The 18,538-nt window shown below is 43.7% G+C and overlaps 1 protein-coding gene across 2 annotated transcripts in view; it reads left to right on the top strand.

Annotated features, from left to right (window-relative positions):
- Positions 1–18,531, top strand: part of Usp42 (ubiquitin specific peptidase 42) — a 29,895-nt gene extending 11,364 nt beyond the window's left edge. The window contains exons 4-17 of one of the 2 annotated variants that reach the window (XM_004629703.2): positions 89–191; positions 1,168–1,235; positions 1,882–1,952; positions 3,143–3,225; positions 4,427–4,538; positions 4,679–4,819; positions 5,009–5,109; positions 6,330–6,483; positions 7,803–8,519; positions 8,638–8,732; positions 12,289–13,737; positions 15,106–15,407; positions 17,427–17,470; positions 18,428–18,531. In XM_004629703.2, the coding sequence (XP_004629760.2) occupies positions 89–191; positions 1,168–1,235; positions 1,882–1,952; positions 3,143–3,225; positions 4,427–4,538; positions 4,679–4,819; positions 5,009–5,109; positions 6,330–6,483; positions 7,803–8,519; positions 8,638–8,732; positions 12,289–13,737; positions 15,106–15,407; positions 17,427–17,434 (3,404 nt within the window). In that variant the 3' untranslated portion in view covers positions 17,435–17,470; positions 18,428–18,531. The remainder of the gene's footprint in view (positions 1–88; positions 192–1,167; positions 1,236–1,881; positions 1,953–3,142; positions 3,226–4,426; positions 4,539–4,678; positions 4,820–5,008; positions 5,110–6,329; positions 6,484–7,802; positions 8,520–8,637; positions 8,733–12,288; positions 13,738–15,105; positions 15,408–17,426; positions 17,471–18,427) is intronic. The other variant, XM_023713460.1, reaches the window with a different exon arrangement.
- The last annotated feature ends 7 nt before the right edge of the window (positions 18,532–18,538 follow it).

Genomic DNA, 18,538 nt, shown 5'->3' with positions numbered 1-18,538 from the left:
GGCTTTTCAGAGTAACGTGAGATGTAACTTAGCAGCCTAGACATTTACTATGTAATGATAAAGCTTTGTCTTTACTTAAAATTTATAGGAATAGCTAGACACTTCCGTTTTGGAAACCAGGAAGATGCCCATGAATTTCTTCAGTACACTGTTGACGCTATGCAGAAAGCATGCTTGAATGGCAGCAATAAGTGAGTACAAACCATCTCTTTGTAAGCCAGGCTTACATCTCTGGCTTATCAAGCTTGTTTTGCCTTTTATGTTGAAAATATACAGATCTGTCTGCGTTACCTTTTAGCTTTGCATTGCCTCTTCCCTGCCTGATTTGCATTATTTTAAAATAACTAAAACTTAAGGGCCTGGGGAGATGGCTCAGTGGAATAAGCGCTTCCGTGGCAAGTGCAAGGGTCTGAGTTCAATCCCCAGTTCCGCAAAAAAAAAAAATAGAATAAAATAAAACTTAAAAGATGTGCTTACTGTCCCATTTGGAATTTGTTCTATTATAGATGCCAGGAAATAAACAGTGGTTTGCTATTCTTTAATTTTTGAGTGTCAGGATGCCTAGGCAGATCTAGAAGTACCTGCTTCTCCTTTATAATTGTGCCAGACATTTTCTATTTTCTTTGCTGACCTCCAGCCTTATAAATATGCTTGCTGTACTCTCTTGCCTGCACTCTCTGTCAGTTACCAGTCCTATAGCTTCTTCCTAAAATCTTAACACAGACTCAAGAGAAGGCAGGGTGAGACAGTTCCGTAACCTTCCTCACCTACCCATTGCTGCCCATATACTTCGTACAGATACCTCCCTTTGCGTTCCACTCATCCATGCCTTTATGGTGATGATAGCCTGCTCGCTCTGCCTCCCACAAGTCCCACAAGGGGGCACTAGCCTGCTGAGGATATCTTCCTCTTGCTGCTTTGCTTTGGAGCCCATCTCCTACACTGATTTCCAAGACCCTTCATAACTTAGCTCCTTCCATCCTTCTTCCAGACCCTCACTGTGCTCCACCAGGCAGGGCCAAGCCCTGGGTACTGTGCAGACTGATGTTTTATTTTAGGTGGCCTTTATCTCGAATTTTTGTTCTTTCACAAATATACGTACTTTTACAATGTAGTCATAGCATCCATAATTTTGCAGAATTCTTGTATCACTGTTCTGTCTTTCAGATTAGATAGACACACCCAGGCCACCACACTTGTTTGCCAGATATTTGGAGGCTATCTAAGATCTAGAGGTAAGTTTTTGTTCTCAAGTCAATAAAGCAGCACATGCATGAGTTATTAGAATGCAAATTGTAGAAATAAGTAGAGACTCCCTGCTCCTCCCCAGAGGCAGCCCATTACCAGCTCCTAGTATGTCCTTCTGGTCACCTCCTATTCATGAGCAAACTGTAGAATACTTTTGCTTTTCCCTTGATAGTAGTAATCTTTCTATTTGGGTATGTATAGGCTTAATGGGTCCTTCCATAGCTGCACTAGTTCCATTTGTTTCACTCTATTGACAGATACTTAACTTTCTATTCTGTTGTTATCATAGTGCCTTATTGAACAGCACCCATGTTTTCATGCTTTTGTATCTATGTAAAAGTTCCATGATAAACTCTTAGTTTTAGAATTTAAATCATAGATGTCTTTTAAATTTTAATACTGGCATGTTGTCATCCTAAGAGGTCACGCCAGTTTATATTCCATCCAATAGTGTGGGGCCAAATTCATGAGTCTTTTTCTTATACTGTCTATAAGATTAGCTTTTTTGCCAATCTAGTAGAAAAGAAATTCTAATTTTTTTACTTTAAAATAATATTTGTATTCAGTAATTTCAGTACCTGAGACTGCCATACTGATTATCCCTTGCTTATGTTTTGCATATTTTTATTTCAGTAAAATGTTTAAATTGCAAGGGCGTTTCAGACACTTTTGACCCATATCTCGATATTACATTGGAGATAAAGGTAAACTTAACTTTTGTTGTGGTCAACTTTTAAATCTTTTGTACTCTTTGACTTTTCACTTAGTAAATCTTAATAAAAACAGGTTTTGATACTTATGTTAGCAAACCTTAGATGTTCTTATTCTTTAGAAATTGTTTTAGCATCTTGCATTTCCTGGACTATATTTTTGTTATTCTTGAGTTTTTATTTTTCTGATTACAGATGTAATGCATGCTTATGATGAAAAAGACAAACATTGCAGATACATGTAAAATCTGCCGTTTATGTTTAATGCTCGTAGTCATTTGATATACACTGCACCAGAATAGATTAGATACTTTATATAAAAATGAGATTATGAGCAGGGCATGGTGGTGCACGTGTATAGAGCCAGGACTCTGGGCGGCTGAGACAGGGGATCACAAGTTTCAACCCAAACTGGACAACTTAAGTGAGACCCTGTTGAAAATAAAAATGAGGGAATGAGGGAAGGGCTCAGTGTGAAGGCCCTCTGTTTAATCTTCAATATTTCAAAAAGGAAAAAAAAAAGTTTTTGAGAAGGGATTAGGCCTTAGTCTCTTTGTTCCCTTGCTGTTTTCATTTCCCTCTGCTTGGAGACCTTCTACATCAGCATGTTTGGGCAGTTGATGGTGGTCCAGTAGGTGGATACAGTTCCTTGTTGCTTTCTACTTTTATAGTATTCTAAGTAAAGCTGCAGGGAGCTACCTCATTATGTATTTTCATTTGCTTGAGTTTGCTTTTTAAGTGAGGTAGGGAATCATCCTAAAGGAAAACATTTTTGCCTTTTTTTTTTTTTTTTAAATGGCATTGGGGATTAAACTTGGGGCCTCTACCACTCAGCTACGTTCTCAGCCAATTTTTTGGTCTTTTTTTTTTTTTTTTTTTTTTCTCTCTCTCTCTCTCGGTACTAGAAATTGAACTCAGGGCCTTGTGGTTTCCCTGCCCACTTAAAAAATTATTTGAGATTGAATCTAAATTGTTCAGGCTGGATCCAAACTTACAATCCTCTTGCCTCAGTCTCCCAAGTAGCTGGGAACTCATTCACACCGTATTCATAAACAACATTTTTTTTTCATAAAAATTCTGATTTGTTTTCCTAAGTTTTCTGCTTGCTTGCTTGCTTGCTCTCTCTGTCTCTCACACACCATGATGGTGCGCAGTGATGTGGTATTTGTGCTTTTTCCTCCCAGGCTGCTCCGAGTGTTAACAAGGCATTGGAGCAGTTTGTGAAGCCGGAACAGCTCGATGGAGAAAACTCCTACAAGTGTAGCAAGTATGATGGGGGTGACTTGCATCCCTCATTTGGCTGCTCCAGTTGGGGTGACAGGGAGCCTTGGTTTTAAAGAGCATGGTGTGCTTAAATTGCCCACTAGCTTGCCTTAGCTCTGGTGCCATCTGGGAGACCCTGGCTGGCTGTCGTCCAGAGGCCAGAACATGCAGGTTTGGTGTCTGCACTCTCTCAAGATGGGCAGCTCTGTGCCCTTGGAGAACTAGAGCTGCCACCCTGATGCCACAGTGCTGCGTTAGTGTCTATTAAGCAGCATCTTCTTTGGCTTTTCTAACAGACAAGACTGGAGGGAGGGTGGGGTCACTTTTCCCCCAAAATAATTGAAAATCTTTCTTATAGTGGGTACTCATGGTGTGAGACAGTGTTTGCTGGCAACCTCTAATTTAGATTATTCAATAACACATTTCCTCAGGCAGTTAGTGCAGTTTGTTTTAAGAATACGTGTTTCATATGTTTTAAGTAGATTTTCACTTCCTAGTCAGGTGATATAGATATCTATATTAAACAATCTTTTATTGTCAAATATTCAATATTGGGGGCAAGATGGTGCTTTTCTCACCAAGACTAGGATTTTTCCTGACACTTCAATTTTTTCCCCCCTTTTCTATCTGGGTAAGGCTTTGCTTTCACAGAATTTTACCAGCCTAAAAATTCAGTTAGCTTCCTTTTTTTTTCAATTGGGTTAACCTATTATTTTATTTTTCTGCATTGCTAGGGATTTAATTCAGAGCCTTATGGATGGTATATAAGCATTCCACCTCTGAGCTATACTTCCAATCTAAGTTAATCTGTTTTTTAACATTGGTGCCCTGTGCATCTTGTTGCTTCAGAATTGTCCTTTGCAATTTCCCCCAGTTTTGTTTTTTTGTTTTTTTGAGACAGGGTCTATCTTTGTTGTTCACGTTTGTCTTGAATTCACTATGTAGCATGGGCTGGCCTAGACCTCATGGCGATCCTCCTGTCTCAGCCGCCCAAGTGTTGGGATTATAGGTGTGTACCACCACGCCTGGCTACTCAAAATATTTTTATTTAAATATTTTCACTGTTTGTTTGGAGGGGAGTGATGTTCCTCATCTATTGTTCTTGTTTTGGAATCTTAAAATTAGGGTGTTTCAGAGAAATAGCAAGGGAAAGACTAAAACACCAAAAATTCACACTTTAATCTTTTATTTCTTTTTACTTCAAGGTGCAAAAAGATGGTTCCAGCTTCAAAACGGTTTACTATACATAGATCATCTAATGTTCTTACACTTTCTCTGAAACGCTTTGCAAATTCTACTGGTGGAAAAATTGCTAAGGTCTGTAGATAATGTTATTAATTACCTTTTATGAGGAGCCAATACTTTAGTGCCAGTAGCTATTAAGGATAACAAATAACCTAATTGAATGATGTCAATTAGAAATGACATTTGTTTTTCCTTTGTCTGTTTCTGTTTAGGATGTAAAATATCCTGAGTATCTGGATATTCGGCCATATATGTCTCAACCAAATGGAGAACCCATTATTTATGTTTTGTATGCAGTGCTGGTCCACACTGGATTTAATTGCCATGCGGGCCATTACTTCTGTTACATAAAAGTAAGCCCTGTTTGTTTTGCTCATTGCCCTTACACAGCCACTATAAGCCAGCAAGCACTGGCATTCTCTGGGGGGAAAAGTGGGGGTTCTACAATTAAAGTGTGAATGGTTCTTTTTCTTATTCTTTTTATTTGTTCTTGTTAACCTTACAAGGTCTAATTGTTCCCTCTTCCTGGCTGTCTTTTGCAGGCTAGCAACGGCCTGTGGTACCAAATGAATGACTCCATCGTATCTACTAGTGATATTAGATCGGTACTCAGCCAACAAGCATATGTGCTCTTTTATATCAGGTATTGTTATGAAAACAAGTTACCACATCTTCTATAATGTCATTTCTTTTCATCTCACCCACATTCAATTCTATTTTGAGTTATTTTTTAAAAAACAGAGCTTAAGGTTTACCCTGCCATAGGCGTGGAGAGTCAGGAGGCCAGAGTATGGGTTATGGGCATGCATTAGCTTCCAGCTCTTTGACAGAGCTGACTGATGCAGAGGTAGGGAAAAGTGATAGCTGGCAGGGGGTGGCTTATGCTGCTGGCAACAGATGAAATAGACCTAGGGATGTGGAGGCCGTTGTGCAGGGCTGGGGAAGGGTGCTCTGAGCACCCTACATGGTCCCACTCAGCACCTCCCCAGTGCTGAGCATAGTACTGGCTGGGCATTGCCCTCGGCTGGGACTAGCAGTTGGGCTGATCCTGTTGCAGCTCCAAACTAACATACAGTTCTACTTTTTGGGGAAAAAAATCTGATGTGTATCCCACAGTGTCCCCCATCCCCTCTGTTTTTGTTTTTTTGTTTTTTTTTTTCTATTTCCATGATGGGAATAGAACCCAGAGCCATGAGCAAGCCAGGCAGTTGCTACCACTGAGCCAAAGGTGTCCCTTTTAAATATGGTAACTTAAAGTTAAGAATACCTTAAAATGGTTAACAATGGCAGAATGATGTATTGAAATCTGATGCAGTTGTTAGTAATTTTTTTTTCTTTTTTGAAACAGTATCTTGCTGTGTTTCCCATGGCCTGCTAAGATTAATTGTTATAACCTCCCCCCTCCCTTTTTTTTAATGCTTTGGGGAAAGTGCTGAATGTATATGGAGATAAAGCAGTTTGAAATATTAAACACTGGGGTTGAGTGAAAGGCAGGGGAATGATCTATCCAATCAAAGGGGAACTATCCATGGGGGGGTGTTTTTTCTTATTTTCTGAATACCATAGTTTTTCTATAATGGAATATCTTTTTAATTTAAAAATACAAACAGAAAAAATACTCTTCCTATAGCAGCATCCTTAGAATGCAGAGTTTAAAAATATGGTTTCCTTTTCCCAGCTGCCCTGTGTCCTGAGCTGAGCACCCAACACTGACCAACTGCTGACAGAGCTCATGCATTATGTGGCTCTGTGTAGTGGGACTTAGCAGCAGTGTCTTTGCCATCTATTTCTTTCAGAAGTTGTAAAGCCATCTCTGCTAAGATGCCCTTCGTTGTCCTAAGCCCTCTTATTCTTTGTCCCCAGGTCCCACGATGTGAAAAACGGAGGTGAACTTACTCATTCCACTCATAACCCTGGCCAGTCCTCTCCCCGTCCAGTTACCACTCAGCGGGTCGTCACCAACAAGCAGACTGCACCTGGGTTTATTGGACCACAGCTTCCTTCTCACACAATGAAGGTAACACTTCAGAGGTGGCGTCTGATTTTTACCTCACTATAAGATTTGTCTTCAACAACTCAGGCTAACATTGCAATAGTTGTGTCCTATCTATACTTGGATTTCTTGTCAAAAAAGTTTATGCATGCCCTTCACCTCAAGATATTAAAAAATGGGAATTTCAGTATGAATAGGGTGGTTGAGAAGAACATTTGGTATGAGTATATTTAGAAGGTTTTTTTGGTGTTGGGAATTGAACTCATGACCTTGTGCTTGTCAGGCAGGCATTGTCCTATTGAACTATATCCCCAGCCCTGTGGTGTGAATATATTTAAAAATTAGTACCAGCTATGACTTGGGAATCAGAGAGGTGAGTTTAAAAAAGCGATCCTGTGACAAGGACCCTTTATGTCTTAGGAGTGTGCTGTTTTTCCATCTGCTATCCCCGAGGGTATGATCATGCCCATGTACCCAATAGGCCTGACTTGGTACACAGGGTGGTGCATGCCCTCCAGACTCCCTGGGACCCCATCCCCAGGCCATCTGCAGCTTGAACTACACTGGGTCATGGCTGTTCTCAGGTTTCACAGCTTCACAGTTTGAGTATGGTTTGAATTATCAGTTATCTAGTTGAGTGGTTTCTTTGGTAGACATTGGGCTCTGTTTCAGTAAAATACCTTTGTGAGCTGGGCTGATTGCCAGCTTCTGAGCCAGCTCTGCTTCAGAGTGACATCTGGGGACTGGCAAGCCAGAAAGTATGCACCTGGGGAAAGGGGAAGCTGTAATTGACTTTTAAGAGATGTTTGGTTTTCTAAAGAACAGCAGCTAATTCCAGTATTTAAGAAAACACCAATAGGCCAAACGCTGTCTGTGAACCCGCTGTCATCTGTGTTGTCACGGGTTCAGCGTTAATAGTGGAACTTAGAGCAACAGAACTGCATGAGCAGAATGATGAGACATCACAGGCTGATGGAAGGAAGGCAGTTGTAACCTCACATGTAGAGCCTGAAGCAGCCTTTCCTTCTGCCCTTGTGCTTTCTTCCTTGCTTGGTGGCCAGCAAGCTGGCCTTACTTCTGTCTGTGTAGTGGTAGTCTCCCAGGAAAGCCAGCCAACATATGTGAACCCATGCCAGGAGGGTTGTGTACTGATAGACGTATTTGTCCAGTGTGTGGATTCATTTCCAGAAAGTTAGGGCCTGTGAAAGGTACGTGTGGATAGAACAGATGAAAGAAAAGGGCGGTGTTCATGATTTCCATCTGTGACCAAAGCGGGAAGCCTGTGGGCCAGAGCAGGCCCTGATTATGGAGTGCTCACCTGGCTATGGCTTCCTTCCTTGCAGAATTCACCTCACTTGAATGGGACTGGGCCACTGAAAGACACGCCAAGCAGTTCGATGTCAAGTCCTAATGGAAGTACCAGTGTCAACAGGGCTAGTCCTGTTAATGCTTCTACTTCTGTTCAAAACTGGTCAGTTAACAGGCCCTCTGTGACTCCAGAGCACCCTAAGAAACAAAAAATCACCATTAGTATTCATAACAAGCTGCCTGTTCGCCAAGCTCTGTCTCAGCCTAACCATCATAGCAATTCTTTGGAGACCCCTAGCAAACCTGTTCCTCCTTCAACTGTCACCAACTGTTCTGCGATACAGTCTACCTCGAATGCATCTACAATGTCAGTTTCTAGTAAAGTAGCAAAGCCACTCTCGCCAAGTGAATCGTGCTCCAAGCCAGTGATGAATGGCAAGTCCAAGGTGAGTGCCAGCGTGCTGGTCCCCTATGGCGCAGAGTCATCTGAAGAGTCCGACGAGGAGTCCAAGGGCCTGGCCAAGGAGAATGGCATGGGCAGGACAGCCTCTGCTCACTCTGCTGGCCATGAAGCCGAAGGGGATAAGGCCCCACCACACGAGCTCCAAGAACCTGTCACTCTAAATGGTGCTAACAGTGTAGACAGTGACCCAAAAGAAAATGGCCTGTCATTTGAGGCTACCAGTTGCCAAGTCCAGCCTGCTTTACACTCAGAAAATCCCTTTTCTAAAGCAAATGGTCTTCCTGGAAAGGTGAGTTGGTGGGGGAGGCTGAGCTTTGAGTCTCATCTGTGGCCCCTTCACTCAGCCAGATTTCAGTGAGTACAGAACTCAAAGCCACTGTTGATATGTCTTTGTTTTTTCATTGCAGTTAATACCTGCATCTTTGCCTTCTCTTCCGGAAGACAAAATCTTAGAGACCTTTAAACTTAGCAACAAAGTAAAAGGCTCAACAGATGAAACAAGGTAAAGTAATAAATTTGAATAAAATGAACTTCATAGTATAAAGTCCAACACTGAGGTGATGTGTCAGTGTTTTAACTTTATAAAAGTGTTACTATGAACACCCTGAGCCTTCAGATGATTTGAACACTGATCCATAGAATATGTGAGTTTGCCTTTGAGAAGAGTAAGAACACAATCTGTGACTGCTTGTTGTTTTCTTCTGTATTGCTTGCTCTGGCTAGCAGTACCTGTGCACACTGCCACATTGTATTTTCTCATTTTGCCTTTTTTTTCCGTCTGTCTGTCTGTCTGTCTGTCTATCTATCTATCTATCTATCTATCTATCTATTTGGTACAGGGTCTTGCTATGCAGTTTGGACTTGTAGTGATCTTCCTGTCTCAGCATACCCAGCGCTGAGATTATAGGCATGCACCACCATGCCCGGTTTCAGGGGCCAGCTGGGCGCAGGGTCAGCACAGCATGCAGTACTGGGGATTGAACCCATGGCTTGCGCTAGCCACACAGGTGCTTAGATTGCTAAGCTATTTTTCTGGCCTCGTTTTTCATTTTTAATGATAAATGAGTTAGTGAAGAACATTCTTAGTTTAGAGAAAGAGGGGTCCCAGCACTGTCATAAAAGAAGTACTTTGTAAAGGGCCTCTCTAGAAATTTGAAAAGAAATTTTTTTCCTTTGGGTCAGGTGGTGGTCCATGCCTGATTGGCAAAAGACCCTTAAAACAACAGTAGTAAGGGCCGGCCAAAGAGCTCAGCAGATTAAAGCACCTGCAAGCAGGCACAGGGGATGGGGGTTCGATCCTCAGGCCTGCTGTGCCACCTCATCCCCAGGGCACACTGAGACAGCATCTGAGACTGGGCATGGTTGCCCACTCCTGTAATCTTAGCTCTTGGGAGGCTGTAAACAGGCGGATCACTGCAAGTCTGATCTAGTAGTGAGACCCTGAACACCCTGAAGATCCTTCCCTAAAATAAAAAAAAAAAAAAAGAACAACAGTAGGGATGTTTATTTATACCTTTGCAAAGTTAGTGTCAGGAGATACAAGATTGCCTAGCAACTAATAGCTGAAATTGACTAGACGGGATGTTCTTCTAAAGACTGTGGTAGCTTGACTACTTTAGGCACACTGACCAGCCTTGTCCTGCTCTCCCACATACGATTTCCAACTTTAGTGGCTCCCAGTGTCTCTCACTTGATTGTTTTGTTGTGTGAATGATGGGAGTTCCTTTACAGTTGGAGAAGCTGTGTTTGGAGAACATTATAGAATTTTTCATTCTTAATGCCAGTCCAAAGATTTTGGGTATCTGTACACAGCAGTTAAACCCAATAAAGTCCAATAATCCATAATAGGAGGGAGTTACCAGAACAGCTGTCAACTGTCAGAAGTTGTTAGTAATTTGAACCTTTTACAGCTAGCATATTATTATGTTACTGCTTTTTTGCATCTAGTGGTTATAATTTTCTGCTGAATGGTTAAGATCAAGTTGAAGTTAGACCTGTATTAATCAATTTGAATTTCTTCTTTTTACCAAGGTCAGTTAAATTTGCTCAGGATTTACTTTAGAACCAAGTGCAGTGCCTTTTAGTTCTGTCAGTGTCAGCTATCTGGATGAGTCACGACCATTGTGCTTTCTGGGAAAGCTTGAGAGATTTTATTCTCTCCACATGACTTTTCTTAGGCGCACTATATATATCACTGATTGTTTTCCCCTGTGGTCCCATAATCTCCTTGATCAGAAAATCTGGGACTCAACTTAGTTACAGGATGTTAAAGTGGAGGTTCTCTTAAGTCCTGAGTCTTCATTGAGCTTGTAGGACGAGGGCCAAAACATTGGTTATCCCCCCAGCCCACTCTTATCTTTCTAATTTTTGGTCTCCAAATCTCAGTTGCTAAACATCCAGAAGAGAAACTTAATGACATTACCCTGTAATGGAGACAGTAAGCTTAACATTATTATCTTATCTGAATAACACCTTAGAAACATGGATATTCTTATAGAATATTAACAAACAACAATTACCTGTTTTTACACAGAAAGGTAGAAATCAAAACCATACATAACATTGCAGTATGACAATCCTAATGACATTTTGTAACATACTTAAATTTTCAGTTTGACCTAAAAACCCTTTTAATTAATCACCTCTATCACATAAGCTTTCACCTAGTCATCCTTTAATGGGATATACATCACTAGCTTTTGTTAAAGGCAGAGATCTGAATCTGAGAGAAAGTCTTAGCTCACTAAACAAGCTTCGTTTTACATTTTGGAAGACCTATCCATTTGGAATACATTTAATACACCATGATATTAACAATAATGAATTACCATATATACACATATTGAAACATTTCTTTTTTAATCAAGAGCATCTTTTTTAAAAATCATTTTTTTCTTTTAAGAGAAAACCTTTTTCTAATTTTTTCTGAAAAACTATCTTTTGCAATGACCAATTAATGATGTGTCTCCCCAGAGACTATGGATGAAAATAATTTCATAGAGAATATAATTTTCTCCTGCATTTAGTTTTAAGACAAATCAATATACTGACATAGCTGCAATTTAACTCAGGAAAATTACTTGAAGCATAGCCATGGTTGCTCATGCAGAAATTGCAGCAGGACTCTGCACCAGGTGACAACTGCCCACCTGCCCCCATGGGCACTGTGTGCCCATTCAGCATAAACACTGTGTCCAGATTTGCCATCTGTGCTGCCCTGCTCTGGTGATAAATGACTCGGTGAAGTTGCAGCCACATCACAGTGTGACCATCCCTCAGTTTACACAACTGTTGGATTCCTGGAAAGTGTAGCATCTGTGGAAACAGTGGCAGTAATATAACTAGGTTACCACCCCATGGATGTGAGGATGTGAGGGAGGAGCCTTCCTTCATGGCACTGTGGCAACCCCAGGTGGCCCCTGAGAACCTGGCCGAGGGACGGGGAATTGGAAAGAGGGATGGAGAGGCAGAGAGCACTCATTCCCACTTGACCTTAAGCTAGAAGGGATGCTTCTAGAAGGGAGCTGGGATGCACTGTCATTTGCTGTGACTTCCCCTTGCGTCTTGCCTAATTCATGGTAGGTGTTTTATTCTTTCCTAGCTGTCAATTAACCTTGAGAGAATGCCAGAAGCTTTGCAACTGCCAAAGGGATGGTACATTTATTACAGGTTTTCTAAGAGCCCTTGTAAGGCTGTTTTCCACAAATCAGGAAACTGCTGGCTCTTTTTGGAAATAGCTGCTCTATCTCTGAGGCTCCAAAAGAAAGAAGGAAATGAGAAAAGTGAACAGCCAGTCATCATTTGGCTTGCTGACTTAGTTCTTAAGAATTAGAAATGTATCTGGAAACAGAAGTCTAGAGCTACAGAATTACCATTGCTGAAAAATAGGGTTGATAAAATTTTTATTTAATAAAGAGAAAATTTGGTGTCTAGAGATGATAGTCTGATTCTGGCTTATGGTCAGCTATATTTAAAGTGATAGAATGTAAACCATGGAAAAAACCTATATATCAGTCGTCTAACTTTTGACTTGTCTCTTTCTTTTGGCGGGGATGCAGTCCACCTGGAACAGAGAAAAGTCCATCAGGGGACCTTGCTGTGGGGCTTGAGACTGGCAGTGTCACTGCTGGTTCCCATGAGAAACTGGACCCGATCACAAGTTTGTGCAGCAAGTTTAAGAAGGCTTTGCTGTCTCCTGACAGCAGCCTCAAATCTACCAAAGAAGTTGTCTCAGAAAATATTTCAGCCAAACCTGATGATTCTTTGCCCATCATAAACAACCTTTGTAACACCAACAAGGCAGGCACGGGGGATGACCCACTTCCTGAACTCTGTGATGCTGGGAACTTAACACACAACTGTGGTGAACCTCCACAAGAGGTCAAAGGGTTATTAACTGAGAGCCTTCAGGATTCTGGTCCAGTAGAAACAGTGGAAAAACTGAGCCCAGCTCCCTCCACACATTCGGAAGGTGAACGTGAGCCTGAGCTCTCAGTTTACCTCAGTAGAGACCAGTGTAGTGACATAGAAGCCCCCTCCCGGAGCACAGGTATATCTGCCGTCATGCTGCCCTCTGCTCCACCACACAGGACCACAGGCACCCATCCAGAAGGGGGCCCTGAGCATAGTCACGGGGAGAGGTGCAGCGAAGGTAAGGCCATGCAGAAAGCTCCAGACCGGCCGCCAGTTAAAGAGAAAATCAGCAGCCTTAGAAAAGTTGACCGCGGACATTACCGTAACCGTAGAGACCGCTCTTCCAGTGGGGAACATGTGCAGAAAAGCCGGAGTCGGAGTCGGAGCAGGACTGAGGACCATTGTCACAAAAAACGGCGCTCCTATACCAGAAAGCACAGCAAGCAGGAGGGCCATGCCATGGAGCACTGCAATGGGAGCCAGCACCCTCTTTGCTATGGTGAGAGAGTCAGCCCTGGTGAACGCCGCAGCATGAGCAGGTACAGCTACCACCACTCACGAACCAGGAGCGGGGCTGATCAGGACTGGAGCCGATACCACCACTCAGACAGTGAGCATGCCTGGCTCCAGGAGAAGCACTACCCAGAGAAGGTGCGGTGGGACAGGTGCAGGTACTATCCTGACAGGTACATGCCCTACGCAATCAGGGAGCCCAGTACGAAGCGGCCACACAAGGACTCTTCCCGGGCCAGGAAAGGCTGGGAGCCACCTGCTCGGGTGAGGGAGCGGACCCACTTTCACAGCCCCCGCACAGGAGCCGTGCCCCCCTTCCCTCTGCACCCTGAGCGCTACCCCCAGGAGAAGGCTGCCTTTGGAACTGACGACAGTGGCTGTGGCCTCTCAGATCGCTTTCATGAACACGAAAGCATGAAGTCACGCAAACGCAGGTATGAGAGTGCAGAAAGTAATGACAGTCATGAGAAGAAAGCCCACAGGAGCCTCCTGAAAGACCTGGAGGAGCCTAAGGCCAAGAAACGTAAAAAATCAAAGAAGAAAAAGAAATCTAAAGACAAGCACCAAGAGCGTGACTACAGGTGAGGGCGAGCTCTACAGTAGGGTCAGCATTCCTCATGTCCGTGACTTTCAAGACCTCACTGCCCCTGCACTTTCCTAAATGGTGCAGCTTTCAAGCTCTGGCTTACTTCCTATATTGTAGTGTCTTACTTTGCCCTTCTCAGTTAACGCTGTCTAACTCCTAGGAGTAAACATTGGTTCTGTACAAGTAACTCAGGGCTCTCTGACTTCAAGAGTGGTTGTCAGGTGTAGTGACTTCTGTTCTGTTTTTCCCAAAGTTAGTGACTGCATGGTCGGTGGAAAATGGGAGGCCATAGTTCTGTTGATATTTGCCTGCCTGCGTAGAGTAGAGGTCTGAGGGGCATCACTTATTTTCTTGGCCTTTGTCTTTTTTTTTGGTACAGGGTCTCACTACACAGCTCAGATTCATAGTGATCATGAGATTACACTACTCATAGGATTACACCATGCCCAGACTCAGTAGCCACTATGGCATATGGTGCTGAGGATTGACCCCTTTTCCCTGTGCTTGCCGAAGCAGGCTGAACTATCTCATTGGCCCTTTGGCCTTTGTCTTTGAAAAGGATTTTTTTTTTTTTTTTTTTTTTAATGTCCTCTCAGGATGCCTTAAATGCAGGTCTCAGAAGTCATGAGGATCTGGGGATAGATCCACTGAAATCTGAGCCTGACTCCTTTTCTTAAGCGGGCACTTAAACAACTGAGCTAATGGACATGACCTTTGTCTTTAATTCTCAGTATGAAACCTAAATGTCTTTATTTTTAAAATGTTATATAGGGGATCCCCCCCCCCTTTCTGGTAGTTGGGATAAAACCCAGATAGAGCCTTGTCCCCAAAAGGCAAGTGCCCTGGCAGCTGCCTTGAGACCGACGGGTTCATGACAAGACAAGTGAGCATGACTGGAATTCCTGTATATTCTAGTTAACTTCTTTTAAAATTAAAATAATAGCAAAGGATTCCAAAGCTATATGTAAATAGGTAGTGGTTACTTTGTGGGGAAAGGAATAAAATCACAGGCCATTTCCTCCTCTGTGTCTGAGACGCATGGCAGAATATTCTTTGTTTCTTTTTTCTTTCAGCCGCTGATTGTAGGAGATGTCACTTAAGTCTTCCTGGCTGTGTCCCAGCAGATAGTCCCAGCTCCTGAGTACAGAAGCTGTGGTGGGGGAGTGAGAGATAGAGTTGAAGTTGGTGAATTTATGAACCTAGGCTTTCAAAATTACTACAGCTGAAAGTAGAGAACCTGTAACTAAATAAGCATTTACCTGTGTCTGTAGGCCAACCATCCTTAGTAAGTGGTCAGGACAGTGCCAGGTCCTGAGGCAGTGCTAGTGTTTGGGTTGCTAATTTCTGACTATTTCTTTTGCAGGCATCAGCTGGATCCAGATCTTCCAGTAGTATACTCTGATGCTGACCTCCACAGACATAAAAAGAAGAAAAAGAAAAAGAAGAGGCACTCAGGGAAATCAGAAGACTCTGCAAAAGAACTAGTACTGCACTCACCGAAGGCCTCAAGCTATGAGACTGTTGATCATTTCCGGAGGCCTGAGGGTAGTTTCTTGCTGGCCAATGGCTTAGCTGGGGAGGGCATTGGAGCTTTCCGAAAGAAAACCAAGCATTTAAGGATGGAGAACAGGGCCGACAGGTGCCACATGTTGGAGTATGGCCATGGTAAGAGGCAATTCTTGAAATTCAGAAGAGAAAAAATCTTGATAAGTTTTTATGGAAATGGCGGTTAACATGGAGATGGAATCTTGGGTGCCTTGAAAGGGTGCTCTTGTAAAACAGGGCTCCTGCTTTATCTGCCTTGACTCAGCCTGTGTGATTCGTTTCCCTGTGTAGTTTGGCTACTTGATGCTGATCCATTAGCACTGAAGAATCGTTATATAGAATTGGTATTTGTGGCACTCTGGATGTCTGAGTATTTGATCATAAGGGGAAAACTTATTTGTGTCTGAAGCATTTTAGTAGTGATACTTTTGCAGTATTTTCTTTAGTCTCCTGATTGCTTAGGGCATCCAGAGTGTATCCTAACTCCTAATTTGATGAGAGGAGGCATTAGAAATGGTAGCTGTCATCTCTACCAGTGATGCCTGTGAGGCTCCTGGCATCGCTGCCTCACTCCAAGCTACCAGGCATCTTGGGTTCTGGTGTGTAGTGTCTTCTTGTAACTGAACAGCTCTTTGTGCTGACTGCATTTGGGCAGCCTCTCTCACTTTCTAACTGGTTCCTGAGGTACTTGGTAGGAATGAAAGGATAGGGTCTAGGGAACAGGTTGCCAGGCTGCATCTCAAAGGCCAAAGCCAGCCCCATCCCATCTCACATCACCTGTGAGGTAACAATGGCTTTCAAGTTTTTAAAACTTCTGAAGAGTAGTACTTTGTCTCACTGGAACAGTGTGTGCAACTCAAGTGCCTGAACCACAGTCAGTAGTCTGCATGCAGTTGGTGCTCTTGACAGAGGTGAGTAGTCGCAGCTGAGGTGTACAGCTCACTACTCTCAAAGCATTTGTCACCTGGGCTTTGACAGAAAAGAAAGTTTGCCAGGCCCTGCCGTAGACACTGAGGGTCACTTTCCTGAGTAAAGGCCACATACATTATTACAGGGATTTTGACACATCACCTTGCTTGTCCAGGGATTTTGACGAATCACCTTGCTTGTCCTGAGGTCTTTTTGGTCCTCACCTGGGCTGAAATGTTTTCTCTTGAGGAGGCCCAGGTAGGAGCAGGTCAGGGCCTCCCATGGCCCCTGGTCTGGGTGCAGCTGTCACAGGTGTGAAGAGAAGCAGGCCTGAGGAAGGCTGAAGCCACCACAGGGGGCACAGGCAGAACTACCACTACTGCCAGGACTGAAGGGAAGCAATGTGGCATTTGGTCTTCATGTTAAGAAATCATGTACATTTTCAGAGCGGTTTCACAGTAACATATGAGCAACTGATTTGCAGAAGGGGATTGTTCTTTCTGCCTGCTGTGTGGTGCCTGCAGATCAGGTAGTGACAGATTTGGTTTGTGTGTCTGGCATTGCCAGATCCATCATCCTGGCAGGGCAGGTCAAACCCCAATCTGGGGACAGCAAGTTCACATGGCATCCAGGGCTAAGTCCACTTGTCTACTGCAGGTGCTACAGTCAGGCCCTGTCTGAATGGTGGCTGATTCTGTGCCTTGTCCAGGGGTACTGATGACTGGTTTGCAGCCAGCCCTTTTGTGGGCTTCAGTCCTCCTGAGAGAGGGTCCCTGGCTGAAGGCCAGCACTTTGACATCTTCCATACACTTATTTGTGTTCCTGTGTCCTGACCTTTAACCACTCACCTTTCTCTTGCAAACTCCTGACCTCTGGCTCCATTCAAATCTGTTAATTTCTTTGATCATGGCCTGACGTCTGTTCCTCCCTCCTGTGAGAACTCAGCAGTGTGATGGGCAGAAATTGTCTGTTCCCTAGGGCTAGGCTCTGGGGGCGTCTTCCTAGGGAGCAGAGGCCCTCCATCATCATGGGAGCTCATTTTTCCTTTTAGGAGGACACTTGCAGCAATGGTTATGTGCCAGCCTGTACTTGCTCAGCCTGATGTGGGACTGACTGCAGGCAAGGAGTGTTAAGCTACAAGAAAAATCTATAACCACTTCATGCATACTCAGAACAGATGCTACAAGTTGTACAAAGTCATTAAAATGTTTCCTAACCTTTGCCTTCCAGGTGATTGAAAATTTGGCCTCAAAACAAAAAATTCACTAGTTAAGGTAAGTGCTTTCCTATGTAGAAGCACTGAGGGGGGATAGAGAAGGCATTTAAATTCTGAAAAAGTCCTATGCCCTGAGGTGGAGCTGTGGAGACAGCAGCAGGGATGGGGGCACTGGGCTCCAAGCCAGCTCTGGAGAGCACGGAGACCTCTTTCCCCATCAGCTTTGCAGGACCAGGGCAACCTTGGCCTGGGAAGGACAAGGGCTGTTTCCTCCCTCCCTGGGAAGCCAACAAGGCTCCCCCCATCAGAATCAGCAGTCATCAGACAAGCATCTGGAATGAGAAACCCATGTCCCCAACCCAGACAGCAGAGGCCACCCCAAGTAGTCAGAGCCTAGGCTTAGATGTCATGTCGAGGCTGGGTCACCCCACACCGGACATGGCCACTCTGTTGGGATGAGATCCAGGTGACTCAGAGCAGAACCTTCATGGTGTCCAGGCTATGACTGAATCACTTGTGCTGCGTGTTCCTGGGAAGCGGGGACTCACTTTCCATGCTGTGCACTTGCAGAAGTAAACTGTCGTTATGTGTCTCAGCCAATCAGCAAGGGTGACTTTAAATGAACCTCCAGGCAAATTGTCTGCAGAAGATCAGAGTGCAGTTCATTAGCATGCTTTCTGTGTGTGTGCCCAAGGGAAAGCATTAAGCCTAAGGAACTAAACTTCTGCAGTGAGAGCAGGATCTCAGGATTGAGAATTAGCCTCAGTTGAGCTGCAGGATGGGCAGTTGCAACTGAGCCCAGCAGATGGCGCCTCCCTGCAGGGCTTCCAAGGGTTCTTTTGCTGCTGTCTGGCATCACTGGGTTCCTTTATTGCCGTTCAGGAAGGCAGAGATGGTTTCAAGGGAAGAGTCTCCCTAAGACCAAAGGGACTTCAGGGCAGGGTGGTACAGAAGGAGGGGCCAGGTTTCCTTGGGCTTCTGCCTTATACTAATGCTTGTGCTTCTTGTCTTTCAGATTCAACATGTTCCACAGAAGCCATCCCAACTCAGCTTAAATTATAAACATGAATTCGTTCAAATCTGCGTGGTGCTTCTTTAGTAAATATTGTACAGATTTTACCATGAT

The sequence above is a fragment of the Octodon degus genome, unplaced genomic scaffold (assembly GCF_000260255.1).
Source record: "Octodon degus isolate 3935 unplaced genomic scaffold, OctDeg1.0 scaffold00031, whole genome shotgun sequence".
Lineage (NCBI taxonomy): Eukaryota > Metazoa > Chordata > Mammalia > Rodentia > Octodontidae > Octodon > Octodon degus.
The sequence above is the reverse complement of the archived record's forward strand: the minus strand, read 5'-3'. Positions and strand labels throughout refer to the sequence as shown.